General features: G+C 58.2%; 11 protein-coding genes across 11 annotated transcripts; 4 read left to right on the top strand and 7 right to left on the bottom strand.

Moving 5' to 3' along the window:
• Positions 1-89: 89 nt before the first annotated feature.
• Positions 90-3265, top strand: PHYSODRAFT_555161 (bacterial MDR-like protein; the record flags this gene model as incomplete). The annotated part of the gene is made up of 9 exons (XM_009522242.1): positions 90-210; positions 290-463; positions 538-629; positions 703-1722; positions 1805-2204; positions 2285-2347; positions 2516-2558; positions 2780-2908; positions 3040-3265. The coding sequence occupies 9 exons, from the start codon at positions 90-92 to the stop codon at positions 3263-3265; spliced, it is 2268 nt and encodes a 755-aa protein (XP_009520537.1).
• A 319-nt stretch (positions 3266-3584) lies between these two features.
• PHYSODRAFT_311826 (hypothetical protein) lies at positions 3585-7048 on the top strand (the record flags this gene model as incomplete). Its single annotated transcript, XM_009522241.1, has 2 exons — positions 3585-3837; positions 3954-7048. The coding sequence occupies 2 exons, from the start codon at positions 3585-3587 to the stop codon at positions 7046-7048; spliced, it is 3348 nt and encodes a 1115-aa protein (XP_009520536.1).
• Positions 7049-7630: 582 nt separating this feature from the next.
• On the bottom strand, positions 7631-8286 carry PHYSODRAFT_482152 (hypothetical protein; the record flags this gene model as incomplete). The annotated part of the gene is made up of 3 exons (XM_009522240.1): positions 7631-7696; positions 7767-7871; positions 7948-8286. The coding sequence occupies 3 exons, from the start codon at positions 8284-8286 to the stop codon at positions 7631-7633; spliced, it is 510 nt and encodes a 169-aa protein (XP_009520535.1).
• Positions 8287-9288: 1002 nt separating this feature from the next.
• Positions 9289-10737, bottom strand: PHYSODRAFT_484971 (hypothetical protein; the record flags this gene model as incomplete). The annotated part of the gene is made up of 1 exon (XM_009522239.1): positions 9289-10737. One exon carries the CDS (start codon positions 10735-10737, stop codon positions 9289-9291), a length of 1449 nt encoding a protein of 482 aa, XP_009520534.1.
• A 1167-nt stretch (positions 10738-11904) lies between these two features.
• Positions 11905-12902, top strand: PHYSODRAFT_482702 (hypothetical protein; the record flags this gene model as incomplete). Its single annotated transcript, XM_009522238.1, has 2 exons — positions 11905-12627; positions 12705-12902. The coding sequence occupies 2 exons, from the start codon at positions 11905-11907 to the stop codon at positions 12900-12902; spliced, it is 921 nt and encodes a 306-aa protein (XP_009520533.1).
• A 108-nt stretch (positions 12903-13010) lies between these two features.
• PHYSODRAFT_487030 (pepsin-like aspartic protease A1) lies at positions 13011-14507 on the bottom strand (the record flags this gene model as incomplete). Its single annotated transcript, XM_009522237.1, has 2 exons — positions 13011-13067; positions 13161-14507. 2 exons carry the CDS (start codon positions 14505-14507, stop codon positions 13011-13013), a joined length of 1404 nt encoding a protein of 467 aa, XP_009520532.1.
• Positions 14508-14784: 277 nt separating this feature from the next.
• PHYSODRAFT_311821 (hypothetical protein) lies at positions 14785-15777 on the bottom strand (the record flags this gene model as incomplete). The annotated part of the gene is made up of 1 exon (XM_009522236.1): positions 14785-15777. The coding sequence occupies one exon, from the start codon at positions 15775-15777 to the stop codon at positions 14785-14787; it is 993 nt and encodes a 330-aa protein (XP_009520531.1).
• A 182-nt stretch (positions 15778-15959) lies between these two features.
• Positions 15960-17636, bottom strand: PHYSODRAFT_479550 (hypothetical protein; the record flags this gene model as incomplete). Its single annotated transcript, XM_009522235.1, has 1 exon — positions 15960-17636. One exon carries the CDS (start codon positions 17634-17636, stop codon positions 15960-15962), a length of 1677 nt encoding a protein of 558 aa, XP_009520530.1.
• A 367-nt stretch (positions 17637-18003) lies between these two features.
• PHYSODRAFT_555153 (hypothetical protein) lies at positions 18004-19746 on the bottom strand (the record flags this gene model as incomplete). Its single annotated transcript, XM_009522234.1, has 1 exon — positions 18004-19746. The coding sequence occupies one exon, from the start codon at positions 19744-19746 to the stop codon at positions 18112-18114; it is 1635 nt and encodes a 544-aa protein (XP_009520529.1). The 3' UTR covers positions 18004-18111.
• A 376-nt stretch (positions 19747-20122) lies between these two features.
• Positions 20123-23027, bottom strand: PHYSODRAFT_311818 (hypothetical protein; the record flags this gene model as incomplete). Its single annotated transcript, XM_009522233.1, has 3 exons — positions 20123-22625; positions 22704-22842; positions 22916-23027. The coding sequence occupies 3 exons, from the start codon at positions 23025-23027 to the stop codon at positions 20123-20125; spliced, it is 2754 nt and encodes a 917-aa protein (XP_009520528.1).
• A 126-nt stretch (positions 23028-23153) lies between these two features.
• On the top strand, positions 23154-25606 carry PHYSODRAFT_344913 (hypothetical protein; the record flags this gene model as incomplete). Its single annotated transcript, XM_009522232.1, has 3 exons — positions 23154-24011; positions 24658-24931; positions 25368-25606. The coding sequence occupies 3 exons, from the start codon at positions 23154-23156 to the stop codon at positions 25604-25606; spliced, it is 1371 nt and encodes a 456-aa protein (XP_009520527.1).
• Positions 25607-27903: the final 2297 nt, after the last annotated feature.

The raw sequence follows: 27903 nt of genomic DNA, 5'->3' as shown, positions 1-27903 counted from the left end.
TCCAAGCGGTCCTCTGATTGGCCAGGCGACATGGGGCCGGAATGACGGTAACTTCAGCCGCTGGTGTCCGTTGCCCACCAGCTGCCAAGATGCCGCGCGCGACGAACGAGAAGACCCCACTGCTGAAGGAGCCGCCCGAGGTCTCCCTGGAGGACCCGCAGCCCAGCCAGGGCGCCACGATATGGGAGCTGCGTGTGCTGCTGATCCCGTGTAAGTTTGCCAGCTCGCTGTTCTGTGATATGGGGGGGGGGCACTTTGCTGACTGTATCATCACAACGCATTTGAACAGACTTCTGGCCCAAGACATGGGGACTGCGCCTCCGAGTGTTCGTCTCGTTCTCCTTCATGTTCCTGTCGCGAGGCTCGCGTATCCTGGCCCCGCTGTTCCTGAAGGAGGCGACGAACACGATCTCGGGGAGCAACTTCACACGGATCCCGGTGTTCGCTATTGTCATGTACTGCAGTAGGTGCTGGTATCGTCCAGGAAGCGAGCTACTTGCATGACTGACTAACATGGTGCGCGCGATTGATGATCAGTGACGCTGTTTGGATTCGCTGCGGCGAAGCAGCTGCAGACGTATCTGTACATGGTGGTGAAGCAGCACGCGTACCAGGATGTCGCTGCTAATGTACAGTCGTCGCCTGGATCCTATGTAAAGGGGACGAGCTACTCACTGATGTTTCTGTTGTCTGTTGCTGTAGCTGTTCGCGCACCTACATAGTCTCTCGATGAACTACCATTTGACCAAGAAGACGGGCAAGGTGCTGCGGTGTCTGGATCGAGGCTCTACGAGCACGGACAACATCGTCAACGTCATTTTCTTCCGCTTACTGCCCACATTTGTCGAGCTCGTGGTCGTCTCCATCGTGTTCATTTTCTCGTTCAAGGAGAAGATCCTGTCGGTGGTGACGATTATTGGCGTCGTTCTGTACGTGGTCATTACCGCGATGGGCACGCGAATCCGCTTGCGCTTCAAGAAGCAAACCAACGAGCACGATAACCAGGCCAGTGAGAAGGCTGTCGACTCACTTGTAAACTTTGAGACGGTCAAGTACTTTTGCACGGAGGATTACGAGCTCGCGCGGTACATGTCGAGCATCTACCTCTATCAGAAGTCGCAGCTGTCCACTCGAGGCCTCATGAACGCCATCGTGGTGGCGCAGCAGCTCATCCAGCAGACGTGCCTTGGCGCATGCCTTCTGATCTCGGCTCGCAACATTTACTACGGGGTCATGACGGTCGGTGACTTTGTGGCCGTGACGGTGTACATCACCAACATTTTCAAGCCTCTGGACTCGCTGGGCAACATCTACAACACCATCGTGCAGTCTTTCGTGGACATGGAGAATCTGGCGGAACTTCTGCGGATTCAACCCGAGGTGCAGGACAAGCCTGGCGCTCCAGCATTAGAGGCCTCTGCGACCGCTAGCACTGTCACGTTCCACAACGTATGCTTCAGATATCCTAGCCAGCCAGCAGCGAACGGCCTCAAGGACGTGAGCTTTACCGTACCTACGGGCAAAACGGTGGCTATCGTGGGCTCCACCGGTTCCGGTAAGACGACCATCAGCCGCCTGCTATTCCGCTTCTACGATGTGCTGTCAGGCCGAATCTCCATCAACGGCCAAGACATCGCTTCGGTGCGCCAGAAATCTCTTCGCAAGAGCATCGGAATCGTGCCTCAGGACACAGTCATGTTCAACGACACCATCCGCTACAACGTAAGCTTCGAACCTGCTCTGGTTATGGTAACTTTGATGCTGTAGATTCTAACGTGTTCATGTTGCTGTTGCTTGCCTGCAGCTCACGTACGGACACCGCCACTGCACGGACGAGGAGCTGATTGCAGCCGTGAAGGTGGCCAACATCTACGACTTCATCATGTCCCTGCCCAACCAGTTCGATTCGCAGATCGGCGAGCGTGGGCTGAAGTTGAGCGGCGGGGAGAAGCAGCGCATCGCTATCGCGCGCCTCGTGCTCAAGAACCCGTCCGTGGTGGTGCTGGACGAAGCCACGTCGTCGCTTGACACAGTGACGGAGCAGAGCATCCACCAGGCCCTGAACGTGGCGTGTGAGGGCCGCACCACGATCATCATCGCACACCGCCTCTCGACAGTTCGCCACGCGGACAACATCATCGTCCTCGAAAAGGGCCGCATCGTGGAGACTGGCAGCCACTCGCAGCTCCTCGAGCAAGGAGGACGTACGTTGCTCTTCTCCTTCGTCTCAGTTGTTAAAATGATCCCGGATACTAACTCTACCTGTCTGATCCGTCACCTACAGGCTACCTGCAGCTGTGGACGCAGCAGTCTCGCGAGATGGAGGACGATACTCCCACCGAAGAGTGTTGAAGTTGTTGTTGTTGATAGACCGAACATGGCTACACTACAGTGGCATGGCTACACAAAATACAAAACAATTACCAAACTGACCCGTCAATTGCGTACTTAAATGGAGCGGACACTGTTCGCTTGGCGCTCGAAGGCTCACCTGAAAACGCACAGAAGAGAGCAGGTGTCATCATGGCCGCCGCTGGAATGCGCTTCTGCCGCGAGTGGTAAGCCCCCCCCATACCTACTGTTGCCTCCTCCCACTGCTTCTCTGTCTGATTGTGTGCGGCTTACCCCCTCCTTGAGACGGTGGAGCCGCCCCGTCGTCGTTAAAGGAGGCGGCAAGCTGCCACGAGGTGGCAACAGCGAAGCTGCCTGCCCCGATGCTCATCCTGATCATACTGACGCCCTGCCCCCTTTGCTACTGCTTTGACTGCGACGCCCACAGCAACAACATGTTGTACCCGAGCCAGGACCGCGAGATTCGCCGCCTGGTGTTCCGCTGCCGCAACTGCGGGCAGTCCGAGGACGTGGAGGAGAACTGTATTTATGCCAACGAGCTGGTCAAGGACACGCGGTGCGTCTCCTGCTTGCCATATCTTGCCGTCCTGCAAGATAGCTGCAGTGCTGTGCATCTACGTGGACGATCGCTGACCGACGCTTTCTTTCATTGTTGCTCTCCGATATTTCGTGTGTTTGCTGCTGCAGTGTGCAGCTGGACGTGCTGCCGGGCGACGTGATCGACGACCCGACGCTGCAGCGCGACTACGACGTGGTGTGCCCCAATTGTAACCACAACGGCGCCGTGTTCATCCGCTCGCAGGACGGCGTGAAGCAGTCGACGCTGGCGCTGATATGGGTCTGTCTGAACCGCGACTGTCAGGTGGACGAGGAGGGCAACCGCCTGCCTTCCTACCGCTGGATGGGCTCCTGAGCTGACGACGCTGGTTGACTCCCACTTCCACACTGCGCAGGCGACAATCGACAAGCAACAAGACCGTCCGCAGGGTACAGTACAGTAGGTTGACCACATATACGTCATCTTTCAGGCCTTTTCCTATTTTACGCCGCATCCTAGTCTAGGCCCTGTCCTACTTTACTCAAACCGCAACAACCTGAATCCCCCCCGAGCCAAAAGGCGAGAACGCGAGCCGAGCCAAAAGCGCGAGCCACAGCCCAACAGCAAGCAAGCAAGAAACAGCCAGGCAGTCGCAGTCGCTAATTCCAGCCTCGCTCTCACGCTCACGCTCACCATGGACGCCAACCAGCTGCGCGAGCTGGAGACGCTGTGCCGCGTGCTGTACGAGAGCGGCAACGAGGCGGAGCGCGCGCACGCGCAGCAGGCCGTGCTCATCCTGCAGAGCTCGGCCGAGTACATCCCGCAGTGCCAGTACGTGCTGGACAACTCGTCGTCGCCCTACGCGCTGCTCGTGGCCAGCACAAGCCTCACGAAGCTCATCACGTCGCACTGGAACAACTTCACCACGCCGCAGCGCGTCGACATCCGTAAGCAAACTGCAACACGTGCACCATTGTTGCACTTCGGTGCAAAATATTTATTGGCACAGTTAGCACTAATTTAAACTTGTTGCCACCCTTTGTTCCATCCCATTTGCATGCAGGCAACTATGTGCTCGGGTACCTGGCCCAGAAGGGGCCGACGCTCGAGAAGTTCGTGACGACGTCGCTCATCCAGATGGTGTGCCGCCTCACCAAGTACGGCTGGTTCGACGACGAGCAGCACCGCGAGATCGTGGCCGAGGTGACCAAGTTCCTGCAGGCCACGGTGGACCACTGCGTCATCGGGCTGCAGATCCTGAGCGAGCTCGTGACGGAGATGAACCTGCCCGTGGCAGGGCGCAACATCACGTTCCACCGCAAGATCGCCGTGTCCTTCCGCGAGGACTCGCTCTTCCGCATCTTCCAGGTCGCGCTCACGTCCATCAAGCAGCTGCAGATGCACAACATCCGCGGCGCGTCGCCCCAGCAGGAGGCGCGCATGGGCGACCAGGCGCTCGCGCTGCTCATCAAGTGCCTGTCCTTCGACTTCATCGGCACGAACCCGGACGAGTCGTCCGAGGAGACGGGCTCGCTGCAGGTGCCCACGTCCTGGCGCTCGGTGATCCAGGACCCGGACACGATCCAGCTGCTCTTCGACTTCTACAAGACGACCAACCCGCCCAACACGTCCAAGTGCCTGGAGGCGCTCATGCTCTTCGCCTCCGTCAGGCGCAACCTCTTCTCGCCCGACAAAGAGCGCAGCGTGTACCTTGCGCACTTGCTCAAGGGTATCTGCGCCATCCTGCGCGCGCAGGAGGGACTGTCGGACCAGCAGAACTACCACGAGTTCTGCCGCTTGATCGGCAGGTTGAAGTCGAACTACCAGCTCTCGGAGCTCATGAAGACCGAGTCGTTCCAGGAGTGGATGGATCTCACGCCCGACTTCACGATCAAGTCGTTCCGCCAGTGGCAGTGGTCCGCCAACTCGACGCACTACTTGCTGGCCCTGTGGGCGAGGCTCGTGGCTGCTCTGCCCTACGTGCGCGCGGACTCGGTGCCCGGATCGCCCAACTCCGGGGCGATCAACTTTTTGGATACGCGCGTGCCACAGGTTATTCAGGCTTACATCCAGTCGCGGCTCGACTCGGCGGAGCAGTGCGCGCTTGACGACACGCTGGACAACCCGCTGGATGACGAGGGTGGGCTGTATGAGCAGCTGGAGAAGCTGCCGACGCTGTGCCACTTCAACTACCGCCAGACTGGCGAGTACATCGTATCAGTGTTGGATCCGATCCTGAATCAGTACGCGGAGGCGTGCAGCATTTTGGACCAAAGTGGCGGGGCCGCGATCCCTCCGCAGCAGCAACAGCAGCTCGAAAGCATGGAGAACCAGACTGCGTGGCTTGTGTACGCTATTGGCGCCATCATCGGCGGTCAGACGTACTCGTCCACGTCGACCGAGGGGGACGAACTTGTAGACGCGGACCTCTCGCAGCGCGTGTTCCGGGCGATGCAGCTGACGGAGCATCGGATCATCGCGTCGGGCGGCCAAACAAAGCCTAGTGTGCACTTTGAGTTATCGTTGCTATACTACTTTAGCAGCTTCCGCAAGAGCTACATCGGCGAACAGCACGGCATGCCGTCGGCGCCCACGCCGCCGTCCTCCATGCAGCCCGCGTCCGCTGGGGCGGCTTCATCGCCTATCATGGCCCCTAGTGAGAGCGCCATGTCTTCTAAGCACAAAGCATACTTGCGCATGTTCGAGCGGCTAGGACTGGGCGACCACACGGTCGTTGTGAACATGATGGTAACGAAAGTGGGCAACAATCTCAAATTCTGGGGTGAGACCGAAGTGGTTATTAGCAAGACTCTGGCGCTGTTCTTCGAGGTTGCATCTGGGTACTCCTCGGGCAAGCTGCTCCTCGGGCTGGAAACGGTGCAGTACCTTATTGGAAACCACACCGCAGAGGAGTTCCCGTTCCTTGCGATACCGGCGAACACGCGGCACCGAACCACGTTCCACTCGACTATCGCGCGGCTCATTTTCACGACAGCGTTTGACGAATCTTCAGAGCGTTTCGAGCGGTTTATGGAGCCCATTGAGAACGTGCTGAACCAGTTGCTACAGACACCCAACTACAGAGTGCCGGAAGTTCGCGAGGCTGTGATCGGAGTGTGCCGCGACCTGCGCGGCATCGTGCAGCAGACGCACAACCGGCGTACGTACAGCTGCATCTTCGACTTGCTGTATCCGGCCTACTTCCCCGTGTTCGTCCGAGCTGCTGATGAGCTCTACGACCACCCGGCGGTGACGACTGCGCTGCTCAAGTTTTTACAGGAGCTGGCGTACAACAAGGCCCAGCGTGTCACGTTCGACCAAAGCTCAGCTAGCGGCATCTTGCTGTTCCGGGAGCTGAGCAGCGTCGTCGTAGCGTACGGGCGGCGGATACAACCAGTGCCGGCCGGGAAGAACCCGTACGGCGATAAGTATAAGGGCGTGGCGCTTTGCCTGGGTATTCTGTACCGAGCGCTGGGCGGGAACTACGTGAATTTTGGCGTGTTCCAGCTCTACAACGACAAGTCGCTGGAGAACGCACTAGAGATCGCGCTGCAGCTTGTCCTATCTATCCCCCACGAGGACCTGATGCACTACCCCAAGGTGAAGAACGCCTACTTCTTCTTCCTGGAGATTTTGTTCCGGAATCAGTTGGCTTCCGTCGTGGCGCTGGAGGACGGGATCTTCCGGCAGCTCGTGCAGTCCTTGCACGAAGGTATGAACTCGTACGACCTGGCTATCGCTGCTCAGTGCGCGACAGCGGTGGATCACCTCGCGTCGCTGTATTTCCAGGAGATGAAGAAGAAGCGGGATACGCCGGTGAAGCACGCCTTGCGCGCACACGTCCAGGGCTCGCCGAACATGTGGTCGACGCTGCTAGCGGCGCTGCTGGACATTTTGGTGTACGGCGAGGTGAACTCGCAGTGGGCGCTGTCCCGGCCGATCTTGAGTCTCACACTGTGCAGCGAGGAAGCGCTGACCAACTACCAGCAGTCACTTAGCTCTTCACAGCCGCCTGAGAACCGAGCGCAGATCGAGGAGGCGTTTGCCGCGCTGTTCGCAGACGTGCGTCCCAACCTGGAGGCCGCCAACCGCGACAAGTTCACACAGAGGCTGGGCCAGTTCCGCAACACACTGCGCGGCTTCCTTACTATCCAATAATTTAGTTGGGTCGGCTACGCTGCGCTGCGGTGCACCTGCAGCTCCTCAACTCGTCGTGATTGCAAGTAATTCAACGAAGGTGGCCAACTGAGATGGACTGGAACGGGGTGTTGATTTTGGTATTGGTTACGAGCTTACTGGAGGCGAAGTACAGGCGACTAGGACGAGAGCGGATCAGGGGAGCTCGATGCAACGTGGAGATACAGTCAACCCTTGAGGAAACCCGGAGAGTGGCTAGTTCGATTAGATGGTGTAGGAGAGTGACCTCGTGGAGGGCAGAGCGAACGGAACTTTGTCGTGGTGAGAATTTTTTTAAGCGCTTTTGCTGCTGAAGCGAGCGAGCTCTGACGCATTAATTGAAAATGCAACGATAGACTAACATTGGAATACACCACGGACATTGCTAGGGGTTTTTCTTTATGGAACAAGTGGCGTTGCAGCGGAGAGTGATGAAGAGCTGGTGGGTGTTTCTTGACTGTCGGGGTGGTTGCCGTTTGGAGGCACGAGGGGCGTCGAAGACGGCAGTATACCGTTTTGGTATGTTACCTGCGTCGTTAGCAACACGGTGAACTACAGCCAGTATCAACCAACAGCGACACATCGTACCAGCGGTGGCTTCTTCGGTGCAAGGGGGTACGTGATCTGGATCTGCAGCAATAAATCCCACTTAGATCTAGACCTAGACCATGAAATGAGCTATAGCTTGACCTTAGCGTACCCAGGATCTGCCACACGACCGTACCAGCTGCCACTCGACGCCAACGCGCTCGAAGCAGACGCGTTTATTGATCCGTGTCAGAAGTGCACGAACGTACTGCTCGGCCTGCAAGAACCAGCCTCAACATCCAAGTACGAGCTTTCCAACCTTGTTCACGCCCAACATAATGGAGCGAACGTACATCCCTGATGCAGAAGTTCGGGCAGAAGAGCGAGAGCCCCAGTGTGCAAGGACAGCAGCCGTAGCCGCAGAAGATGCAGAAGAAGCACGGCCAGTAGTCCTGCATGGTGTTGTTGATCTGGTTAATGGCGATCTCGAAGTCCGTCTCCTTCACCAAGTGGCTGAGTTCAGGCGGGAAGTCGTCCTCGTAGGCTCGAGCCACGCCTGTGACGAAGCGCATCCGCGTGGGGTAGAGCCGCACCTCGCCGTACTCCTTCTCGGCATCGACGCGCCCTGGGCCGCGGACCATCACGACGGACACCGCGTTCGACGAGGCATCGTGAAAGCTCGTTGCCACCATCGCCGCTCCACGAGGAGAGCGAACGGGCAATCGATGAGTTCTGCCCCTCTACTGCAGCAATCCACCGATGAAATCTAGCATGGAGTGGCCATCCCGCGACAAGATTCGCTTTGTCGCGGAGGGAGCAGCAAGCGGCGGTCAGGGGCGCATGCCCACCGCAGATTTGAGACCCGCGTCCTTTCATGCTCCAACGACCTTCGCGCAACATCTCAAGTTGAAGTGCGTCGCCCGATAGGAAGGTCTTTGTTGCAGTCATCGCGCACCTCCAGCATCGACTGACTAGGTTATACTAATGACAGCATCACACATCCATTGCTGCCGATAATTAAAGGTTGTCACTTCGAAGCAGCGGGCTTCTTACGGGGCCCTGGGGTTGCAATAGCGTCCAGCACGAACTTCGTCGGAGATGTTGCGCCTGGCGTGCCGGTGGTAGTACGACGCGGGTGAGACGGGTGTGGGGCGACGTAGAGGACGCCACAAGGAGACCGCCTCACCACGGGCCCGTCCTGGCTTCCGTGTCGATTGAGTCGTGTCTCCAGGATGTTGCGCGTGAGATCCGTGCGCCACTCTTGAGCTACGATGCCTCTGAGCTCTACATCACTCAGTCGTCTGCCTTCCCTGCTGTCGAATCACCACGCGTGAGCGTTAGCACTTGTCTAAACGGAAGAGTAAATACTGTCACAACAACGTACTCTCCTAGCTCGCGACGTAGCTCCTGCGTGGCCCACGCTGCGAACGAGTCGCTCGGGCGCAGCAGATCCGGGTTTTCGCGGAAGGTGTTGACCTTTGTGGCGTAGTAGGAAATCTGCATGGGCTTGCCAGCGAACTCCTTCCACTCTGCCGGGATCTGCTGTTCGATGCGCTCCACTCGCGGAGCCATCTCGTATTCACCCTCCTTCGCCATGTCTTGGACAGCGTCGCTTTGGCGAAGAGACGCTAAGCGGAAGAATCGATAAGTAGAGAAGAAAAACTTGTGTAGTATTGAACGAACTTGGTAGGATACTAGTCTTTGGCCAAGGACAGAGGCTGGATACTGGGGTGCACGCTGCCCATAGTTAACGGAGAGCTGGATACTTCCAGTGACTTGTTGATCCCAGACGACGCACTCTTGACTTGACGGCCGCCTACGAAGATGGAGACGATGTTGCGGTCGTCTCCAAGGAACAAAAACTTCTGGAACGTGTGCAGTACGTCAGCAGCCTCAACGGGGTCGTGGGCTTCATCAATGGGGCTGTTCGGCGCGTAGGGGTCAATGACGAGCGCGTCAAAGCTCTTGCCAACCATGAAGTTGCCCACAGTGTCACCGAGTCCAAGAGCCTCAGCACTCCCCACTGTCGCGAGGTGAAAAGCCTCAGCGTACGAGAGCGAATCTTCCTGTGGTTCCTCGCTGTCCTCATCGCTGGAGCTGCCGTTGCCAATGGAGACGAGCTTGGAGGCGATAACCGCCTGGCGAATGGCGTCCAGCATCGAAGGCGAATACCCTCCGGACACGTCGGTACCGAGCCCGACCTTGACGCCTTCTTGCAGCAACCGACGGACATTCAGTACGCCGCTAGAGAGCGAGAAGTTGGAGTTGGGGCAGTGGATGACCGCCGTCTGCTTCTCTCGGAGCAGCTCGCGCTCTCCTTTGCTGCACCAGATGCAGTGCGCCATGTACGACCGCTCGTGTAGCAGTCCGTGGTCGTCGTAGACGCCCGTGTACGTCTTGCTCTCGGGGTGCAGACTCTTGACCCAGCTGATCTCGTCGCGGTTCTCGCCTAGATGCGACTGCACGGGCAGCTTGGGCGTGTGCTCCCTCGAGATCTCGGCCAGCGCGTGCATCAACTTGGACGAGCAGCTCGGCACAAACCTCGGGGTGATGACAGGCGTCAACACATCGCTCTTCTTGCTCTGCACGTACTGCACGAACGCGCGCGTGTCGTCGATGGACGCTTGCGTGTCCTCCTGTAGCCCGGACGACGCGTTGCGGTCCATGTTGACCTTCCCCACGTAGCCGCGCTGGCCCACCAGCTCCAATATGTCGGTGAGCACCTTGCAGGCGTCGAGATGCACCGTGGCGAAGTACGAGCACGTGGTCGTGCCATTGTGGAGGTGGCGGCGCACCGCCTTCTCGTAGACGGCTCGCGCGTAGTCCGCGTTCTGGAACTTGGACTCGTATGGGAACGTGTACGTCTCGAGCCACTTGAGCAGCGGCAGGTGCATCCCCACGCCGATGAACGAGTACTGCGGCGCGTGCGCGTGGCCATCGATGAAGCCGGGCAGCAGCAGCTGCTCGCCCAAGTCTACGAGCTCGTCGAAGTGCGGCGTGGCCGTCTCGGACTGGCCCAAGTCCAGCACGAACACGATGGAGCCGCGGTCGTCGACGCCGACGAGGCCAGGTTGAAGCACCTGCAGCTGCCCGAGCGCGACGGAGTGCACCACGTTGGCCTTGTACGCGACGACGCGAGGCATTACTTGACTTGACTTGCGCGCGAGGCAGCAAATTGCGGAATGAGCGTGAAATTCTTTCTCATCAGCCCCAAGTTGCAGTTACCTGCTGTTCACATTCAGACCCGGATTGGCTGGGGAATCGAGTCTTACAAACTGACGTACGCTCCAGCGCCTGCGACGTCACCGCCCCCTTCCTTCCAGCAATGGAGCGATGCAGGTGCTGGCCCACGTCGGGGAACTTCCAGGCTGGACTATTGCGGGCGGGGGCTGTTTTTAATCCTGAAACGGTCCGCAACGCCATGAGTGTTTAGCTTAGCTCGTCCTCGCCACCTCCTCACTTATTTCTATTCCAGCGGCAACGGGGTCGGTTGCAACGTGAAGGTCGACCCCCGCGCTGCGTTCGTTCCCTCGGCAGGCATCGGCACCACCACAGCAAAGAGACAATAAACTCGTCGCAGCGTGAATGCAAGCACTTGCTTGCTCTAACAGTTGTTGTTTTTAACCCTTTAATTAAAAAGGGTACAGAATTCTGCCCGAATAAGGAACGGGTGTACAACTAATAGCCTCACATATTTAATATTATTTTCCAGTCAATGTGGCGATAGGGGGATGTGCAAGGTACTGCAAGGTACTGAGGTACTAAGGTGAAATATCCAGTGCCAATCATCAGCTCTCCACCCTCGTTTGAAAAATGGCGCGCATTTAGCGATCTTATTAGACTTCAAACTACATGTACCGTAGTGGTAGACTCGCACTTTTGCTTTTGCACCGCGCCCCACAAGCCCACCTCCTCCCCCACTCCACCATTTGACAGCGCTGTTGTGGTGCGAGGATGCCTGGTCAAAGGTTAGTGCTTCGACCATACGCCACTGTTGGAATCATTCCGGACTCGTAGGTAAAGCTGCTCTTCAGTTCATTTTGAAATAACTAAATCAGTACATTGGAAAAGTATACTCAACTTAACATCAATTGATATATTCTGCATCTTTATATATATCAGGCGTTCCTTACTCGGGCAGATTACTGTAGCTTTACTTCTTCTGAACAGCAAAAACACGCCGAAACTTTCGCCCAATCACGCGCTTGCAGACGTACGTCACGATCGCAAAGATTCCGTCTGCGCCCTCATCACTTCGAGAGTCGCTCGCTGCATCCCTCTATCTCTACCCACCCAAGGACCTTGGCGACATGATCGAGGGCCAGCACCCCGTGCTGCAGGCGCTGCTGGGCACGCTCGTGACCTGGGGCTTCACAGCGCTGGGCTCGGCCATGGTGTTCGTGCTGGACGTGGAGGACAAGCGCCGCAGCCAGCAGCTGCTGGACGGCATGCTGGGCTTCGCGGGCGGCGTCATGCTGGCCGCGTCCTACTGGTCGCTGCTGGCGCCGTCCATCGAGATCGCTGAGCAGTCGGCGCTCTACGGGCCGGACGGCCGCTGGGCCTTCGTGCCGGCCGCCGTGGGCTTCACGCTGGGCGCGCTCACGCTCTTCGGCACGGAGCGCCTGCTGCCGCTGCTCGAGTCGGTTCTGGGCGTGACGCCGCAGTCGCTGGGCGACCGCCAGAGCGCCAAGAAGAAAAAGGACGACGACTACAAGGGGGAGAACGACGAGGTAGAGGCCTACGACAAGCCCACGGCCGCCAGCACCAGCAGCTTCCGCCGCGTCCTGCTGCTGGTTATCGCCATCACGCTGCACAACCTGCCCGAGGGCATGGCGGTGGGCGTGGGCTTCGGCAGTGTGGGCCACAGCTCCAGCGCCAGCTTCGGCAACGCTGTCAATCTGGCTATTGGCATTGGGCTGCAGAACTTCCCCGAGGGGCTGGCCGTGTCCATGCCCCTGAGGAGGGAGGGCACGTCGGCGTTCAAGGCCTTCATGTGGGGGCAGGCCAGTGGACTGGTAGAACCGATCGGAGGGGTGAGTGGAGAGAGAGGGAGTGATGGTTGTCAGGGGGCTGGGATACTGACTAACGAGAGGTTATGTTGTTGCTGTAGTTGATTGGGGCGGGCGCGGTGATGTACGTGCAGCCAATCCTTCCGTACGCGCTGTCGTTCGCGGCGGGCGCGATGATCTTCGTGGTGGTGGACGACCTCGTGCCGGAGACGACGCAGAGCGGCAACCAGAAGCTCGCGACGTTCGGTACCATCGTGGGCTTTGTGGTCATGATGGTCATGGACGTCGCGCTTGGGTAACCGGTAAACTTACGCACTTAGACTCGTTTGAGGAGGCGGTCGATGGCCTCGTGGAAAATGCATGTCTTTTGGTTTAACCTCGTTTTGTCTCCGTGTACGACAGTCTAGTTAACAGGGCTGCCTGTCGCCGTCTTCCTGCATCAAGAAGAAGGAGAACTCCTCGCCCTGCCAGTCGTTGGCGACAGCGGTGGTGGTTTGTTGCGCTGGTTTGGTGGGTCCTGCAGGTCGAATCTCCTCGCCTTGCGTCGCTGCGGCCACCCAGATCGCGTTGATAAGACCAGCCACCGCCAGGAGCGTGATACTGGCGAACATCCACTGCGGAGCTTGCGAGTAGTCGAACTCGGCGTGGAATTTCTCGCCTCCAGGGTCGAGGCTGAGCTCCACCGCGGCCTGCATCGGCTGGTCGCACATCGCTTCGGCGATGCCGACGCGGTTGTTGTCCACGTCGTAGATGATGTCGTGGCCCTCCAGGACGCTGGCCCCTAGAATGGTCGCCCTTGGACCAGGAGAGAAGAAGATGGTGCCCGTGTAGACGCCATCCCCCACTTGAGCGAAGTATCGACTGGGAGGGAGACAAATGTGCACGTCGTTCTTGAGCCAGAAGCAGATATCGGGCAGTGCAGCGACCTGGTCGGGCGTCATGGAGTAGAACGTGTCGCTCTGCGGGATGTAGGAGAAGCTGCCGACCGCTCGACTCCACGCGAGTCTGAATGGTTCCTTGGTTCTCTCGGGCATGTATAGGAAGGTCGTCCCGCTGTCGAGGACACAGCCACGGTCCGCATTGTACTCATAGGTGTCCACCTGCAGCGTGTTGCTTTGATTGCCAACAGATACCGACTGCAGCGTCACAGTCCAGTACTGGTAGCCCGTGCTGCGTAGTGGCGTGTAGCGCACGGGTTCCGTGTGTCTTGTGAGATCCACGCCGCCGATCGTGAGCATGCCCCCGCCCTCAGTCAAGCACTGCGAGAAGATGCGCGAGTGCGTCACCTTTTGGCGATAGAACTGCTCGAAGATGGAGTCCGGGTGACGGGAGAAGCCCATGATGCCATCCGACGGCTGGTCCAGGAACACGCCGGACTGCTCGTAGATGCAGCCGAACTCGATGCGCGCCTCGAACGACGGCGACAGCTGCATCATGTCCGACGCCTTGTAGGCGCTCCAGTGGTCTCCTTCCACGTACGTCTGGCCGTACTTGCACTTGCCGTTCTCGCAGGCCATGCACGCAGGCTCGCCCCAGCTCGTCTGGAGGGTCATGGAGCGGTCACACGACAGGTACGTCGTGTTGCCCGTCAAGACGAAGGGCTCGTGCCTCCGTTTACTGCCGCAGTTGTTGCAGCCCACGCACACGAACGCCGTCTTGCCGCTGCCCGTGTCGATGATGAGTTCGCGCTGCTGGCCGCCGACCAGCACCTGGATGGTGTGCGACCCGGAGCCCGAGCGAAGTGCCGTCTCCACAGTCGCCTCGTTGCGCGGACTGCTCTCGTCCACGGGGTCTCTGGCGCTCAGCGTCTGCTTGGCCTGCAGCTCCTCGTCCATCGACCGGTGGTACCGATATCGGCCCTGCAGCGCGTTGACAGCTTGGCTGCGCGCGACGCCGTTCGACATCTCGAGCTGGATCGTGTTGGGCGCGTCCACCGCGGCACGCGCGCCCCACACTGCGAGCGACGCGAGAACCGCATAGCGGCCGAGCGCGCCGACTGCCATTCGGCTCGAAGCAGTGCAAACGCGGAGTGGCTAGCCAAAGGATCCAAACACCGGAGGATTCGGCGTCAATAGGCGCGACCCCGACTAGTCGAGCATGCATGGCCCTTCAGCTTCGATCAAGGAGTTACAGCCACGGTCTTCGTGTTCCTACCGCTATGCTGGAGGCTTTAGTGCCTGCCTACTTGTTGATGTCGAAGGAGAGGTGTGCTAGCCGCTCGCTAAGTGTCCATAGCTTGGTGGCTGCGATGGTCGAGTAACTCAGCTTGGACGGCGTCTCGCGCACTGGGTGGCCGAACATGGCGTTGAAGTGTTTGGGACCGAAGAAGTCCCCGCCCTTGACGTCGCTCCCTGTAGCAGCGTAGAGCGTCGGCAACGCCCCCATCTCAATGGTCTGCCGCGGCATGAGCGTCCACAGCTTGAACGCCGTCGTCCACATCCAGTTGCTGTTGGATGTTGATGGCGCCGTGAGAAGGTTGGTGGACGTGGTGCCTGGATGACACGCGACGGCGGTGACGCCCTCGACCCCCGCGGCCTTCATGCGTCTGTCCAGCTCGAAGGTGAAGAGGATGTTGCAGAGCTTTGTGTTGGCGTAGTTGAACCACTGGCTGTAATTGCGCTCGCTCGCGGCCATGATGTTGTCCTCGTCGAAGGTCCAGAAGGCGTTGCGGTGCACCATGCTGCTCACGTTCACGATGCGCGCGGGGGCGCTCTGCTTCACCACGTCGAACAACTGCGCGGTCAGAGCGAAGTGGCCCAGGTGGTTGGTCGCGAACTGCCGCTCGTAGCCGTCCACCGTCTTCGCGTACGCTCCGCCCATGACGCCGGCGTTGTTGATGAGCAGATCCAGGCGGTCGTGGGTCTTCTTGAACTCGGAGGCGAACTGCTTCACGCTGGCCAAGTCGCTCACGTCCACCTGCATAAACTCCACAGAGCCGGCAGCGTCGGGGTCCGACGCCAACGTCTCACGGATCTTGGTCTCGGCTGCTCGGCCGCGTTGGATGTCGCGACAAGCCAAAACCACGTGCGCTCCATTGCGAGCGAGATGCAGCGCTGTCTCGTAGCCGATGCCAGAGTTTCCGCCCGTGACCACCGCTAGTTTGCCCTGCTGCGAGGAGATCCGCGAGGCGTCCCATTTGTCGGGCACCTGCGATCTGCTGGCGGCGCTGCCCATTGTTCAGGGAAGCGATGGTAGCCACACGTTTCTACAACCGCTTGAAGGCAGCAAGATTTGTGTCGAAAGCCTGAAACCAAGTTGGGGAGTTCTAGCATAGCAACAGGAGGCTGGGTAAAGCATAATGGCGGTACAGTCCTCTTAGTTAGCATGGTGATCAAGTGTTACAGCAGTGCTCGGGTCTAGATGGGCTGGTAAAGCTGACGATGCTCGCCGTTCTGGCGACGGCGACGATGCACGTAGACTGTGGCCGCCAGCATGAGGAAGGCGCAGCCAACGAAGAGCGACACGGTAGCGCCAGACGCGGCTTCAGTCGGGGTGCTCGCCTGCGAGACGGTGGCGCTGGTCTGCTGGGCCAAGTCCGCGTCGCGGTGGTCGTCTTCGTCAATTGCGCCGGGCGCCTTGGTACTCCGAGGCTCCACGACACCTCCAGCCGCCTCGCGCTCGAACGGATCCGTCGGGTACGAGATGGCCGTGCACTTGTCGTCGCCGAATAGGAAACAGTCAAAGAGGTGGAGGCCGTGGAGCGGACGCACAGCCGGCACCATGTGGCCTGCGCCCTTGACAGTCTTGAAGGTGAGTCCAAGCTCGAAACGCTGGTGGTAGCCGGCAATCTGATTGTCCGGGCCGAGCCACGCGCGCCACGGAGACGCAGGCTTGAGCGCCAGTCCGTTGTCTTCCGTGATCCAGCGCTGCGTGCCAATGAAGTTCACGACCGAGTCGGCGTCTCCACTGTAGATGAGAACCTCGAGGTCGTTGCCGAGCAGCTTGCGGTACTTGTCCAGCGAAGAGTAGGTACGGACGTAGTTGCGCGAGATGAAGGACTGGCAATCCACCCACTTCATGGGCAGCTCGCCTTCAATGTGCAGCGCCTGCTGTACCTCCAGCTTGTTCAGAAGAGCCTCAGTGAAGTCACCAGCGCAAGGGCCAACAGCTCCGCGGTGGGTCTGAATCTTCGGGCCGACCTTGTCCAGCAGGTGCTCGTGCAGCGCATTGCGCTGGTTGTTCTTCATGTGGCATACGTCGCCGTAGATGTAGTAGTGATTGAATTCTCCCGTGTCCGCAGCTTCGTGGGCCTTCAGAACGGCCTCCTCGCAGTGCTCGGTGCAGTTGGCGTCCGTGAACATGCACTGCGCGACGTTATGGTCGCAGTAGTCCAGCAGCGTGAAGTAGTCTCCGCGCGAGATGAGCGCGTGCGAGTAGTAGTAGTCCATGTACGCGTTGCCGTCGATGCCCATGTCCGTGAGCGGGTTGCCAATGGCGAATCCCTTGAGGTTCACGCCGTCCAGCGGGTCGTCCACCAGTCGCTCCACCAGGAACGGGATGTACATGCCGGCGTAGCTCTCGCCCGTCACGTAGAAGTCGCGGCCCTGCAGCTCCGGGTACTTGGCGAAGAACTCGCGCAGGAACAGACGAAGGCGGTCCGCCACGACGTCGTCGTTGTAGTATCCGGTCGGAGCCTGCAGCGGCTGGCTGAAGCCGACGCCCGAGGGCGAGTCCACCCACACAATGTTGGCGCGCGCGTTCCAGCCGTACGGGTTGATGCCCACGGTGCCGTCGCGCTTGGCGACGAACGGCCCGTTCTCGGTGAAAAAGCCCTCGGACGAGGCGCAACCCGGGCCGCCGTTGAGCCAGAGCACGATGGGGTCGCTGTCGGGCGAGCGGCGTGACTGCGCATACCAGTAGAAGAGCTTCTCCTCGTTCGGCGTGGGCAGGTGCAGCTGGCCGGCGAAGTGCGCGAAGGGGACGTCCGCCTGCTTGAGACCAGGAAGATCGCCAACGCGGTGCGGGTCGTACGCGACGGCGGGGGACGCGAAGAGCATCGCGCCCAGCGCTGCAATCGCGACCAAGAGCTTCATCGTGGCAAGGATCAACCCAGCGCAGCAGCACGAGATGGACGTGGGAGTGTGGCAAGATGAAGAGTGCGATGTGTGCAAATGCAGTTGTAGTGCTTGAAATACAGAGGGACGGGGTGAACGTAACGGCTGAGCTCATAGTATAGTTAAATCAAGCTAGATGGGCAGTTGGGGCGCGAAGGGGCGTTTGTCATCCGTCTCCCTCCGTAGTCGATTGAGCCACGTCGGCCACAGGTTTGCGTACGATTGGTCACGGTCTCAACTGCCGCGCGTGCTGCCTTTGGTACACTCATCTGGTCATGCTTCGACGATTGAAGCTTTGTCATGGGAGAAGAGAGCTAATCCACTCCTTCCCTCCTCTCTTTCTTGCGTTTTGCAGCTGGACGATGCATTAGTTACTTCCATGTTTGCTCTCAACTCTTCACACATAAAGTATCCTCCCCTTCTTCAACTCTGTCATAGCCGTTGCTTCTCTTCCTTAGACCACGGCCTGGTAGCCGTTGGAGTACAGACGCTGGTAGCGGCCGCGCTTGCGGGCGTTGCGGATGGCAACAACGGCCAGCATCACGATCAATGCGCCGGGCATCGTCATCCAGCCCAGCGTCAAGCCGGACTCACCCGCATTGGCATTGTCATTAACCGCGCGGACCGAGTCGCCCGAGTCCACGTTGTTCACAGTCTGGACGACGGTCAGCCCGGCCTCGATCTCGTTGTCGTCCACCGGGTACACGAAATTGTTGCAGGCGTCTTGGCCGTACACGAAGCACTCGAACAGGTTGAGACCATGCAGCGGTCGCACGGCCGGCACCATGTGGCCAGCGCCCTTGACGGTCTTGAAGGTCAGGCCGTCGTACTTCTGCAAGTAGCCAGCGAGCTGCTTGTCGGGGCCAAACCAGGCGCGCCACTTCTCGGTAATGCGCAGCTTAAGTCCCTGGCCGCCGATCCAGCGCTCAGTGCCGATGAAGTTCACGACCGAGTCGGCGTCACCGCTGTAGATGAGCACCTTGAGGCCGCGGCCCAGGATGTTGTGGTACTTGGGCAGCGACGACGGGCTCGAAGCGTAGAGATCTCCCACCGGGTCACTGCATCCCTTCCAGACGACGTACTTGCCGCCAGGCTTGGTCACATGGATAGCTTGTTGCACCTCCGGTAGGTTCAGGTACGCGTGGGTGAGGGAATCAGCACAGGCGCCGATGTCTCCGCGGTGGGTGGGCGAGATCTGGGCCGACGGCTTGGCTCGCTTGCGGAGGGCCTTGGCCTGGGTGTTGTCCAGCAGGCAGATGTCACCGTAGATGAAGTACGGATCCAATGCGTCCGCGTTCGCGCCCACCTCAGCCTCTTCCAAGAGCGCCTCGCATCCGGCAGGGCATGGCGTCTCGTCAAACAGGCAGCCGATGTGGGCACCACACTCGACCTTGATCTTCTCGTAGGCCTCCAGCGACACCATCGCGTGCGAGTAGTAATAGTCGATGTACGCGTTGCCGTCAATGATGTTGTCCGTGAACGGGTTTCCAATAGCGAATCCCTTCAAGTTGACACCTTCGATCGGCTCCTCCACCAAGCGGTCGACGAGGTACGGGATGTACATGCCGGCGTAGCTCTCGCCAGTGATGAAGAAGTCGCGGTTCTTGAGCTCGCTGAACTTGTTGAAGAAGAGGCCCAAGAACTCGCGCGTCTTGGCGGCCACCGTGTCGTCGTTGTAGTAGTTGGGCCCCTCCACATCACCGCTGAAGCCCACGCCAGCGGGCGATTCGAGCCACACCATGTTCGCCTTGCGGTTCCACGAGTACCGGTTCACCTTGATGGACAGATCATCCCGCACAACGAACGGGCCGTTCTCGGTAAACAATCCGCCCAGCGACGAGCACCCTGGGCCGCCATTGAGCCACAGCACGATCGGGTCGTTCTTCGGGTCGCTTTGGCTCTCCGTGTACCAGTAGAAGAGCTTTTCCTTGCCCTCGAGCTCCAAGTGGCCCGAGTAGTGCTTGAACGAGAGCTTCCGGAAGTCCAGGCCCGGCAGGCTCGTGATCAGCGCGTCGTCGTTGCGCGCGCCTGAGACCGACACCAGCGCTGCCGCCGCGAAGCCCGCGAGCAGCTGGAGCGCCACCTTCATCTTCCTCTTCGTCTCCTGTCGATGCGCCGACGGGGAAATTGCAAGTGAGGCGAGGCGGAGCAGCAGGCCAGGCGCGCGCAACTGAGGGCGCGCGCGCAGAGGCGGAGACCAGACGCGAGGCTGGGTGGACTGCTGGACGGAGGCTACGCGCGACTGGGTGGTATCAGATACTCGAGGCGGTGACAGCCGTTTCAATGTACGCACTTTACACGCGATTTCCAGCCAATCACAGACTTTAGATATCTATTCTCAACCAATGAGAGGCGGGATTGGCAATCTTTTTCGAGATGCCACTTCAACTTGGTCAATACAATTTTCAAGTTCAAATGGATTGATATGGTGTCGTCGCGGATGCGAGCAGCTTCGTCGCTGTTAGTTAGTCGCCCTTGGACTCGCTTGGAGCGGGTGCTGAGCCGCCTGTGTTGTTGCTGTTGCTGCCGGGGACGAGCGACGCGCCCTTGCCGAGACGGTCGCACACGATCGTGATGTGCTTCTTGAGCCGCTTGGTGTCTTCCTGCATCTGCAGCTCGCTCGTAGCGAGCGTTGCGCCAGCTCCTTCCTTGTTCTGAGGCTGCTTGGCTAACACCGTGCGCAGCAGCTCTGTCATGGCGCAGTCGGTCCGCTCCTCCCAGCCCTGCTCCACCGCCCCGCTGTCGGCCGTCTCGTTCACGACGGGCGAAAGGTTGGCCTCCAGGAGCCGCGCGTCTTCGTCGCTCATGTGGAAGCGGAACCGAATTAGCATCAAGATCAGCGCCACGCAGCACGACAACCGGTTTGCGGCGCGTTTCAGCTTGGCTTCCACGGCCTCCATGGCGTGCGACAACGAGATGAGCTGGTCATATGTTCCGTGGAGCAGCACGTCCAAAAAGTTCACTGCTGCGGGGCTGCGGTCCTTGTAGCGCACCAGTAAACGCTTCTGGATGACGCGGAACTGGTGGGCCCGGTCGTTCAGCTGCGCAGCGAGCTCGAGCTTTTCCTTCCGTAGCGCGAAGTGCGCGTCAATAGCGCCGAAGAAATCCGCGAGCGGCAGTGGCTCCTGGTAAAACACCTCTAGTGCGGACGTGGACGCGCCAGCATCGCTGCCCTTTGCTTCTGCATTCTGCTCTCGGCTGTCAAAGAATGCTCGAAGGCGAGAGACGAGCTCCTGTGATACCATCCAGAGCGCCTCGAGCTCATTGGACTGGATGCGGTATCGGCCTGCGTTCTTCGAGACGAGGATCGTGGCTTCTACGCCGTTGTAGTATTGGAAGCTCAGCACATTTGTGCCAGAACCTCCTGCCACGACCTGTTTGGCCCATTCAGGTGTGCAACTTGGCTGATGCAGCATGTCTTCAAACAAATTCGCGAGCTCCAGCGGCTCTTGGTTGGTCTCGAGCGTGAATTTGAAGGTGCTGGACTTCACGGGAGGCACAAGGCGGCACGCCATGCACATCGGCAACTTGACAACGCACTGGGAGACGCGTGGTTGTCCTGTTTCCAGCGTGTAAGACGCTGAAATGGTTACGGAGAGCGACGTGGGCATGGCTAGAGTGCTGGGACGCAATACAACTGGGATGATCAGCGGTGTGGACGCCTTGCCGTCAATGCTCCCGATCACGAAGGAGGAATCGCTTGCAAGAACGTTCTCGGGAGTTGATACGGATAGCGTCACATTCGATACTCGCGTGGCCCCCGTGTACGTGACGTATACGCGCATTGTGAGTTGTGTGTTCTTGCCTGTAGAGTCTTGTCCCGTGTTCCCACCCCCTCGATTGAACTCATCACTCCGATCTGGCAGCGCATCCAGAATCGCAGGAACCTGAGCTCGAATCAACACGCGGTCCTTCGGCTCCGTTCGTCGCTCTCCCTGGGACCGGCGAATAACGTTGAGCAGCTGCCGGTGCTCCTCATCCATCTCCTCATAATTGATTTCTTTCGTATCTGGGGCCACCACGGCGGAGGACGGTGGGTCAGTGCCCATGTAATTCACGCTAAGCGCTCCATCAGAGTCGAGACTTACGATCATTCCCTCAATTCCACCAAACTCGGCAACTTGCAAAGCCACGGGCACCGTTGATGCGCACGCAGACCAAATGAGCGTCTTGTCCTTGAAGACCGACCAGAGTTTCGAGTGGCTGGCCACAAGAAGGTTGTCCAAGGCGGTAGTTCCCGGCGTTCCTCGCTCTGTGGGCGCTGCCCATCGTCGAAACGGAATAAACGCTGACGGGTGAAAACCCAATCGCTTCTGCAGATAAACTTCTCCCTGAGGCTTGATGCCAAACAGTGTGAATTCTCCAAGCACCAAAATGTCAAAGCTCGAGGCCGATTCCTGATACGAAGCGCGCGCCACGCGAATGTCCACGATCACTTCGCCAATATTTATCTTCCAGTCGCAATGCACCAATGCCGACGCCGCGTCGTGCTGTTTGTCCTCTTTGCTGTCTTCGTCCAACGCACTTCTCTTCTTTTTGAGCGACGCTGATGCCAGCACCTGGTAACGATAGCACTCCAGCTGCAAGTCCGATGTAGCAGCGATCACCGCATCCATGCCAGAGGCGTAGCATATCGCGCCAGGCAGGAAGTTGTTGTTGAGGGGCTGCAGGAACGCGAACCGGTCCTGCTCGAAGAACTGAAGGCGTCCGTCCAGCGACTGCACGCACAGATGATCCCGCTCTGACCGCACCGGTGAGCCTCCTCCCGAGTTGGAGGTTGACGACCCAAATGGTCCGTAGATGAAGTTGTAGGCTGTGAAGTGCTCGCCGTCGATGCCGAGCAAGTGCTCGTACCGCAGCGTGATCTTGAAGTAGCTGGCTGCCATGCCCGCCCCGCCCATGCCCTCCACCACATAGACGCCGATACGTCTCGGCTGTAGAATAGCCAACGCCAAGACGCGCTGGTTGCTGATACACAACAGCGACAACAATACACTCAATCAGTCGTAACTCTTCACCTACGTGGCTCTAGAGATCGGGACCCACGGGATGAAGTAGCCCAGTGCCAGCTGCAGGATGGGGCGACGTAAATTCTCCTCCAGCAGCAAGTGCTCGATGCGGAAGTCGCTCTGAGTGGGGCAATACACCCGCAGCACGCCGTTCAAGCTGCCCGTCACGATCTTGGCTGTGCGCACACCAGTCAAAAGTTCCAGTCAAAGGAGGGCGCCGCTACCGCACTACATATAGCTGCGCTCTACCGTGTCCGGAGGCGTCGTTGTCCACATTGCCCACCACCAGCGCCCCGGGCGTGTACTCCTCGTCGCGCTCGCCCTTGGCGGTCCACCACTCGCGCACCTGGAAGAGCGACATGTTGGCCTACTGCCAGATGGGGTATCTCAGCCGGAGCGGACGCGTCGTTTCAAGCTCCACCCGTACTTAGCACGATTCCTACGCCCTCACACTAAGTACGACTTAATGACCGAAAACATCAAAGGCATGACGTCGAGCATCATCGTGGGCGTCCGCCAGCAGGTCGTGGCCTTCGCGCCGCCGCTGCGCGAACGCGGGGCGCTGCGGGCCGTCAAGCGCGCAGCTGCAGCATACACAGACTCCGGCGCATCGGATGATGCCGATTGCGTGGTTGGAGGCAGCGTGGCCATCGCAGATTGGGAGATTTTCCGCTTTGTGTCATTCCTGCTGTCCGCTGAGGGATCAGCCGCGTATCCGGGCGAGTCGCGGCAGCTACTGACGCTGCTGGTGGCGCGCTGCACGAAGAAGACGGTCAAGCTGCCAGGCATGGAGGAATCGAAGACGTTTACTCACTGGGAGGACAGTGCAGCCCGCTATTCGCTGGCGGAGACTGACCGTGACAATGTGAGAGCGGTCGTGCTCGTCACGTACCGCCCGAAGCTGTTGCTGCCGCTGTACATGGCGTCGGCCAGAAGCGCCGTCAAGTTCGTCAATGCCGTCGTAGCGCTGGTGACGGCCAACGCGTACATCTCGACGCTGGGCGGCGGCCACTTTTTGTGTCGCCACTTGAACCAGTCGACGCTGCTGGCCAAGCTGCAGATCGGCATCTCCATGGGGCTCAAGGACCCCGTGCTCGAGAGCAAGTGCAGAGTGAATCTGATGTACAACGCGCTGCAGCTGGGCAAGTTCAAGCGCGCGAGGCGCATCTTGAAGTGCGAGGAGCTGGTGGCCGAGCAGCTCGACAGCAGCGAGCTGCGCAAAGTTTGCCACGCTGCGAACGTGTACATCGACAAGATGGACCGGCTGCATCAGGAGCAAGTGCTGTTTCAACGGAAGAGCGGACGCCCGGCAGCGTTGCACGACAACTTCTACCGCCAGAGGATCGTCCGCATGACCAAGTGAGAAGGAAGAGGGAACGCACCTGCTGCGACGAGCTCACTGAATATTTTACTACGCTTCGTCACGACAGCCGTAACTACAGGAAGCCAATGTATTACCTATCCATACCTACAGCACTTGGGTTTATTACATGTAGTTTAACATGCGGCGAAGCATCTGCGATGAGAGTGTGGCTGAACCTGCAAGCGAGTCTATCTCGTGTACTACGAGTCACGATCCCATCTTCTGCCACAGTTGTTGAACACGCACGTTGCATACCCTGTATACGGACCCTGGTTTAATGGGGCGTCACCACGACCACCGACAGCAAGTCCGGTCGGCGATCATACAACTTCATCTCAAGATCTGTTCACTGCTTACGGCGGAGACCGGACCAAGCACGACACGCGCGCTGTCTTACAAGCTTTAATTTTGTTGCCACTCGTCAATTAACCCTTACAGTACCGGTTTGTACTTAAAGGACTTGCAGGACCTGCATGTTCAGCCAGTCAGCGTAGTGTATTGAGAAAATATTGGCGAATGGGAGGCAGGCAGAAAAGGCTGGGAAATTGACGTTTGTCAACTATTCACATCGTTTTGACAATAACGCTTGACTTGGTGGTACCCAGATTTTGGTACTCCCAGTCAGTAGTCCGGCCGCCCCATCAAGACGGTGGACGACCCCACCGCCTCCCAGGTGGACACGGACATCCGCGCGATGCAAGACGGCGGCATCGTGCTGCTGGAGAACGAACGCTCCTGCAAGCAGGAGACCAAGAACGACCCCAAGTTCCCCGGACTGCTGGACCACAGCCCCGACGTCTACATTATCGACGCGTTTGGCATCAGCTACTGCCCGCAAGCGCCCACGAAAAGCGTGGCCAAATACAAAGGAGGGTGTCAGTGGCTCATTCGGTGCTGGAAAAGTATGTGTTGTCGGGCCTGCTGGGCATGTACGGCATCGCCAACCATCGATGGAGCTGATGAAGCGTCTGACGATCGGTGTGGGCTTGCGACCCAGTCCAGCGTGCTGTTCCTGGACGAATCGACCAGTTGCTTGGATGTGCACTCACCCAAGCTAATCACGGATGGCGTTTGTAAGGTGGCGGACAGCGGATGGACGCGCCATCGTGTGCACGGTTCACCAACCTTCGTCTGATGTGTTTTCCTGTTCGGCCGCCTACGGCTTCATACGCGTGGTGGCGAGACTGTGTTTGTTGGTGAACTGGGCGAGAAGTGCGAAAATCCGGTGAACTATCTAGAAGCAATCCCAGGCACGCAGCTTCTTCCAGAGCGCCAAAATCCAGCCACCTGGTGGTCGGCGCTGGTTTGAACAGCAAGGTTACGACTGATTTTGTGCAGCACTTCAAGGGAGTGAGGAGAAGGATATGCTAGACGCAGCGCTGGAGATACCCGGAGTGAACCACCCAGCCCCTGGGGTCCCAGAAACGATCTTCACGAAGAAGCGCGCGACGAGATCGCTGACGCAGCTGTGGTTTCTGGTGAAGCGGCTCAACGACCGGTACTGGTGCACACCCTCGTACAATATCACTCGGTTCGCGATCTCGCTGATGCGGTCAATCGTCTTTGGTGTACTATAAGACATACCAGATCAACTCGGTGGTATGAACTTTAGGACAAGCTGCTCAACGGTGTTCACTGGCACACTTCCTATCGCATCTGCCGAGAGCCCGGGATTTCGCGAGTGAGCATCGCAAAGTTACAATTGTTTTTGGTACTTCGTGAATTCAACGGTGAGCGTAACTCGCCTACGTCTTCTTGATTGGCAGGCTCATTACACACCGTCTTCTACCCCTTCAGACTTAGTCTCTTCTTTCGTACAGTACAAATGTAATTGCTAAAGATCACTGTATCTAAGGTAATGACAACAGCACTTATCAAAACTGTGAGCTGGCCCTAGGGCCACGAACGAAGTTGCAATATACGTAGTACGTAGTAAGATAATGCATTGCAGCTGCTTCTGATGGTTGATTAATCGAAGCGTCAGCATCGCGAGTTCGGAAGACGCCGAGGAACACGAACACGTTGCCGAGGTTGCTCCAGAAATCAGAATGCTTCATGCGGTAGTGATCAACGAAGTTCTTCATGGTGGTGTGGCTGAGAGTGAGGGGCGCCTTCCAGCTGCTAGCAGGCCCGCTCGAAGCCACCATTCTCGTACAAGTTACCGCCAGGGCGCTGTTCCGTTACTGCAGTTAGTTAAGGCCAGCGCGTTGAGAATGCCCATGATGTACTTCTGCGGAGCTGTCAGGTATTACAACCAAAAGGCTGGAGGATTGAAACCCGTAACAACAGGTAGATCGAGTAGTAGAGCACACAGAGGACTGGAACCACCTCTACACTCGACAGCGCATACATCAAGAGCCGGCCCACATACGCCTGTATCAGCATGAAGAACAACCTCGTGATCCAGTACATTGCCCCGGACGCGTGGATCGTGAGCCCGTGTTCATCGAATATCCCGTTGAGGCAGTCGAGCTGATTTCGGAGCAACAAGCTCAAAATCCGCGTCAAAACTTCGTGTCAAACCGTTTTGGCCCCGATGCCGCAGCCTTCGGCCCGCAAGAAATACGAGCGACACCGCAAGTGGACGCCCGGGAAGGTATAAGCCCATGCGGCAACCCGTACGTGAACTCCGCATCGCAGAAGTCCGCGACACATGCGCGCACCCACTCCACTCCATCATTGCTCCCCTCTGTCCACCAAAGGATGCGCACAGTGTGTGCGGTTGGCAATGGGAACTTGAATGATTTAGCTTACTTCTCAGTGATCCGTCTATCCTTTGTTAAAGTGGTCGTGTGACTACAAACTCTCTTTAGTGGTATCAATGAAATCAATATGGAAGCAAAGTACATTGTGTCGTGACCTCATTACCACCTACACGCCTCTACTAGTATCGCTTACCACTCAAAAAAAAATTTAACCCATTTTTTCTGTTCCTTCCTAAACGCAGACTTGACGAGCCTCGGGAGGGGCTTGTATACTTCCTCTGTTGGTTCCCATTTCACGTCCGCTGATTCGACGCCGTTCGCGTCCGTGCTGGTCCTGATAATACGGTCAACTGGGTAGAGGTCCGTCGCAAGCGAGCTTTCTGGATTCTGTGGCTCGACCTCGTTCCCACGTTTCCCATTGCCGCTCTTGAGGAGGGTTGCTGTCGTTATCTTCTTCCTGACACCCCTCACGTACTGGTCTTCTAGGACTGTTGTAATCACCATCTCCAGCTCTTCCGCGGTCGTTGCCTTGCTCACAGCAAACAAAACAATCGCACGGGCGACGCAATCATTCACGCGTAGCCCTTTTAGGTGGCCTTTGCAGAGTCTTTCACAGAGCGGACGCGAATCATGGCGGCTCACTTTCATGTAGGGAGGTTGCTGAGCGCAAATTAGGTATGGTGGTAGTGAGTTCATTCTTCCGCGACAAAAATGAAACCTCTGTGGACTTCAACTTGTGTTTCTCTCAATATAGATATATACATAGATATCATCATCCTAGCAACAGAAACTGGGTGCTGCTTTCGCCACAGACTACCCCGTGTCATGAGAGGAAGTGGCGCTATCTTCACATGAACCTCGGCATGTTAGTGTTTCTACATATTTTTCAGCTATGAGCAGCCGGCAAAGTTAGGCTTGGCCTTCTCGTGATCTCGCACGTGCAACTCGAACATACGGTATTGGAACGGTCCTCCAGCCGTTTATACATGAACGGCAACAGCCAACGGCGTTTTGCTGTTGAAAAGACGGCGACAACGGCAAACAGGTTGCCGTTTCTACAAATTCCTGGAAGTTGCTTGCTTTTGGGTGGAGAAGCGAGGAAAATCAGTCCAAACGTGCGCTTCCCACCGCCTAACATATACATCGAGCAAGCTGAACGCATCACCCCG

The sequence above is a fragment of the Phytophthora sojae genome (genome assembly GCF_000149755.1).
Source record: "Phytophthora sojae unplaced genomic scaffold PHYSOscaffold_2, whole genome shotgun sequence".
Lineage (NCBI taxonomy): Eukaryota > Oomycota > Peronosporomycetes > Peronosporales > Peronosporaceae > Phytophthora > Phytophthora sojae.
The sequence above is the reverse complement of the archived record's forward strand: the minus strand, read 5'-3'. Positions and strand labels throughout refer to the sequence as shown.